This window comes from Montipora capricornis, chromosome 6 (assembly GCF_036669925.1).
Source record: "Montipora capricornis isolate CH-2021 chromosome 6, ASM3666992v2, whole genome shotgun sequence".
NCBI lineage: Eukaryota > Metazoa > Cnidaria > Anthozoa > Scleractinia > Acroporidae > Montipora > Montipora capricornis.
The window spans coordinates 66,382,935-66,387,905 of record NC_090888.1 but is presented as its reverse complement, the minus strand read 5'-3'; the positions used below and the strand labels follow the sequence as shown (position 1 = coordinate 66,387,905).

Sequence of the window (4,971 nt, the reverse complement as noted above, 5' to 3'; positions counted from 1 at the left end):
TCCAGTCATCCAGGTTATGCGCTGATCAAATCGAAACTACACCTCCCCCCCCCCCCTCCCCCCTCCGGACAAACCCCGGGCATTTGACTATCTCCTGTGCCCGGGGAGTGGAGAATTTGACCTTTGCCTACGTGGGGTGGGGAAAATTGAACAGGAAGTGTCAGGTTTCAAAACATTTTTTTTTTCGGGCGCCGAAGTTGAAGTTTCGAGTTGATCGGCGCATTATCTAAATCGGGCTTTGGACATTAATAGCCGGCAAGACATTTCGTCGAATGCAGTTCGCGACCTTTTAAAAATATAATGAATTCATCCCAAGGCAGATCGAGAAAAAAAGGAAAAAAAATGTAACCACACCTCAAGGAGAGCAGAAAACAGTGCTAAATGAAACTTAAGATTACTATTTACAAAAATAACACAAGGGACGAAGCCATGATACCTTCAAAAAATATTTGGTTCTAAACAGCAAAACAACAAAATGATTACGAAAGTGTGCTGTGTTCTAAGAACGTCTGGAGTTATGTTTTTCCAGAAGTTTGTAACCCAAAAGTCTCGATCTGCGATGGGTAATCTCGTACCCAGATCTCACTCTGTCATTGGAAATGTGAGATCTGGTAAAGTTCGACAGTACACCATTTTTCATTGGCTACTAAAAAAAGGTTGCGGCAGTGCAATCTACGCTCCGATTGGCTTATTTCGCGGGGCACTTAGTGAAGGTTTGGTTTTCGCAAGCTCATGCGTTGTTTTGAATAAATGCCAGTTGTGCGGAGGAAAGTTTTGTTTTTTCCGACGCCGAAAAAGCTTTACAGTTGAGGAAAATCATTTTAAAAATTTGCGACGTTTGTGTAAATGGTACCGACGAAAGCCCCACGTACCCTGCCACTCGAATAAAGTTCAGCGTAGCTTGGTACGAGGTACGCAAAACTAATAAATTCAAGTTACAGTATGTAATTTATTCAAAACAGTATTTCTCGTTCTTAAAGCGTGACTTGCGAATTAAGTAGTGATCAATTTTGAATTTTACGATTAGATTAATTACTTTTTTCACGAGATCGTGTCAAGAGGATAGCGCTCGTTGCAGTGATTAGGTCTGAGCACTCTAACATTTTCGCTTTCAATTTACGGTTTGGTTAACTACACTTTTCACGAGATTGTGTGAAGAAAATAGCACTCGTTTACTGATTAAGCCTCAGCGTTCGTTTCAGTGATTAGGCCTAAACCCTCTTTAATATTTTTAGCTTTCAATTTACGGTCTGGCTAACTACACTTTGCACGAGATCGTGTGAAGAAATTAAAATAGCACTCGTTTGTTGATTAAGCCTAAGCACTCGTTTCAGTGATTCTGCAGCGGCTCCGACAATTAAACAATCTCGACCGTTCAAAAACAATCGCCCGTAGCCCTTCTTTCTGTTTCGGCTTAACTTTAAGTTTCCTTGTCCTCTACCCAAAAGAATCTCTTCAAGAATACTCTCGAAATCCATGTTTATTCCGCAAAATCACCCAAAATCACAACAGAGAGTACGAACATGCGCAGTGATAGAAAAGCCCGTATTTCGGGCCTCGCAGGCACTGAGCATGCTCGAAATCGAACTTTACCAGATCTCCCTTTCGTATGACATTGGGAGATCTGGGTACGAGATTATGCGATGGATTGAGGCCCATCACTTTGCGGTATTGTCTATTTTTAGAACGGCTACTGCTAAATATTTGCGGGAACAGAAACGGTAACGGCATCGCGTTCCGCCCGCGATTTTGCATTTAGCACGTGCAATTCCTCATGCGGCTACTTGATTGCAGACCAATCAGAGGCGTTGCGGTCATCAGGCACACTCTGATTGGCCAATATTTGGTGGGACCCGGTATTATCTAAATTTAGGGAAATTTAGATAATACCGTAAACTGTAGGACCAAGGCCAAATAAGAGACTTCGACACTTGTGGCTTATGAACTTCTGGTTTTGCCTAATTAATTTACAAAAATGAGCGTTAGAAGAAAATCAATGCTGCTGTCATCAGTACAACATATAGTGAAGGGACGACCAGAGTAATAGCGTCACTCTTGGTACTGGGACTGCCTCCTCTGGTCACGTGTCTCTCGCATGATTTTTGCTTGCTTTTACTCAAACACAAGGAGTAATCCATCACATGAAACACATACTGCTGTTCCACTACGCCATGGAACAAGTAGGCACCAGGCCCCTCCGCGAATATCCCTGAAAATCAAAGCGGTCCAAAATTCTAGTTAAGATAAATCGGCCTTAATATATAACAATCAAACAATCTGTGACGAACCACAGAGTAAAAGTATAAGGAGAAGGTCGAACAAGGCTTTAATCCTTAAGGAATCGAAAATACAAAAATAATTCACATACAGAAATCGCATATGAGGTGTGTCAGGTTATAACTTTTATTGCCGTGCATACGGCGAAAGCTACTGTAATTGGAATTTACCAATCAGAATTCAGCGAGCGGGAAAAAGTGACAGTGTGCTATCTGGCTTCACATCAATCATTTCGGGAATCTCGAGAGCAAGGTTCAAAAATGGCACGCAGATTTGAATACCCAGTTCCAATTTCAAAACTACTGGTCACGCGTGACGTAGCTTTACTGTAAAGGGCCAAAACCCATTTAAAAGATTTTGTGGCAACTTTCTCGTCATCAAGCTTTGGTGCCAAAACTGGGTTGCCAGCGAGCTGCAACTCGAACGTCAGCTATTGTGTTTTGACTGTTATTTGTGCTTTTTCTAACTATTTTAAGACGAATTCAGTCTGGTATTTTTGAATCAAGTGTAAGAAGACGTCAAAACTGTATTGATAATGTATTTATTTGCGTTAACTTTGAAAAAAAAAAAAGACTTTGGTGGTGTCCTTTCCACAGGGTAGATAGACAACAACGTCGTTTACGCACAGAAATGCACGGTTTTCGCTGAAAGGGCAAAGGATTGACAGGAGGATAGCACAGTTTTGATTGCCGCGCGCATCTGCGGGAGCGGGTTCCGTATGCACGGTGTTGTTCACACAGTTAAGGTTGGAAACGTGAATGTTATGCATGAAAAAAATCGCGCAATCTCGGTCAGCTTTTTTAGTTGAGAAGCTAATCATTTTGAGCAAGAGCCGATACGACGTAGATTTGATTTTAGTGGTGTACTATGGCTTTCGGCTGGCCAAACCAGCCTTCTTCAGGTACAATGAGAGTTTGCATTGGATTGCTTCTATGTACATATATATGGTAAATGGATGTTGACGTAATACTGGAAAAATGAGATAAAATATGGTAGTTACAACAAATTTGATTACAAATACTACAAGTAACGGAAAAATAACGAAAGTGACTGTAAATAATAAATTGAAATTTAAAACGTTTCTTCTAGGATATTAAGACCGTTGGGATCAATTGCCCTGTCGTAAACAAATACAACGCGCCGCAGGCATTCCCCGCATACATACCCTACAACCTAAACAAATAAACTAACCTGAACACACACCTTTCATAACGACCTATAATCCATCACTTCCTTCCATCTTCAACGTAAAAAAAAAAAACACTACAATCTACTTCTTTCCTCTGACCGCTGCAAAAATGCTTTCCTACATCTACCTGTTGTGGCTTTCAGGCGCTCCCCTAACCTTCGAGACCTGCTGGTAACAGCTAAACTGTCCGCTAATGTAACTCATTCTAATTCCGCACTTCCCTCCGGTTCTTTTCGCTGTGGCAAAAACTGCGCTACCTGTCCTTACATTTTCCATGGACTAACCAACTACACATTCTTCTCTACTGGCGAATCACGCTCCATTAATTCCCACATAACTTGCGAAACTAAACTACAGTACATAGGAGAAACTAAAAGACGTTTAAATGACCTAAAACGTGATGAAAGCGCATTTACACTTCATTTCTTAGACCATCGAGAGAAGTAGAAAAAAATGTTTTTGCCATACTCGCCGCATTTGTTGGGCTTTAATCGGTAATAGCAGCAACGATTTTATGGAATTTTAAACAAAACTGAGTGGTATTGCTTAACAAGTAAAAACACAGGTTGGTGTAATTTAGAAGAGATTTGAAAGGATAAATAGGGAGCCGGCTCTCCTCCATTCTATAGTTACACTAAACAATATGAGAAATACTGGGAATAAATATGAGGATTTGTATGAGTTTATTCCCCGAGCCTCTAGATGATGTCTTTTGTTTAGGACTGAATTTTAATATATCGAAAGTGGGCTATTGGTATTTAGCGTTTTCACCAGAGCAGGACCGTAGCCCGTAGAAGTTAAACCGAGGCACTTGCCTCAGTCATTTTTTTGTGATTTTTAAAAATAAAGCGTGATTCCAGTGTTGTCTTTAAAATGTATTTATCATAAACAGCTAAAATGCCAACGTAAAGAATCTAACCATGGGCATTGCCTCAGTCATAATTTTTTCCTGGCTACAGACCTGCAGTGTAAAAGTGAACATAACCAGGGACCTCTTCAACGGAGCTTCTATCTTCCCTAATTCCTTGAGTCAACACTTTCCCGAGTAAATTTATTTTTATGAACTGGTTCTTCTCGCGAAAAGTAACATAATTCCCTTGGCGCTGAGACAGCTCTGTTTTGATGGGCTTTTACAAAAGTGGCCGTGCTGAATCTCCCAAGGGAGGCGTTCTATAAATATATCTACTCGAGAAACGGTTGACTCCTGGACCAAGTACGGGAGGTAGAAGTTCCACTTGACGAGCTCCTGACAAATGTAATTAAGACTCAGTTCACATTCTTACCAACATCCTCGGATCCGTGACTTTCATATTCGAGTAAAACAGTTGCATGTTGTAAATAATCCTTGTCAGTGGTATTAACATTGGTAATGTCTGGTCGTGATCCGTTTAAACCGCCCGGTCCGTCCGCGTAGCCGAGGGTAGTGTATGGTTTGTCGTTCAGATCCAACGCAAGCTCACTGTCGACTTCCCTTATCAAACCAAACACAGGGTTCCCACGCTTCG

The 4,971-nt window shown here is 41.2% G+C and overlaps 1 protein-coding gene across 1 annotated transcript in view; it reads right to left on the bottom strand.

The window, feature by feature from the left end:
• Positions 1-1,464: 1,464 nt before the first annotated feature.
• Positions 1,465-4,971, bottom strand: part of LOC138052940 (alkaline phosphatase-like) — a 13,798-nt gene continuing 10,291 nt past the window's right edge. Inside the window, exons 7-8 of the mRNA XM_068899543.1 lie at positions 4,750-4,971; positions 1,465-2,209 (exon numbers count right to left, since the gene is read on the bottom strand). The exon at positions 4,750-4,971 is cut by the window's right edge and continues 57 nt beyond it. Of these exons, the coding sequence (XP_068755644.1) occupies positions 1,983-2,209; positions 4,750-4,971 (449 nt within the window). The 3' untranslated portion in view covers positions 1,465-1,982. The remainder of the gene's footprint in view (positions 2,210-4,749) is intronic.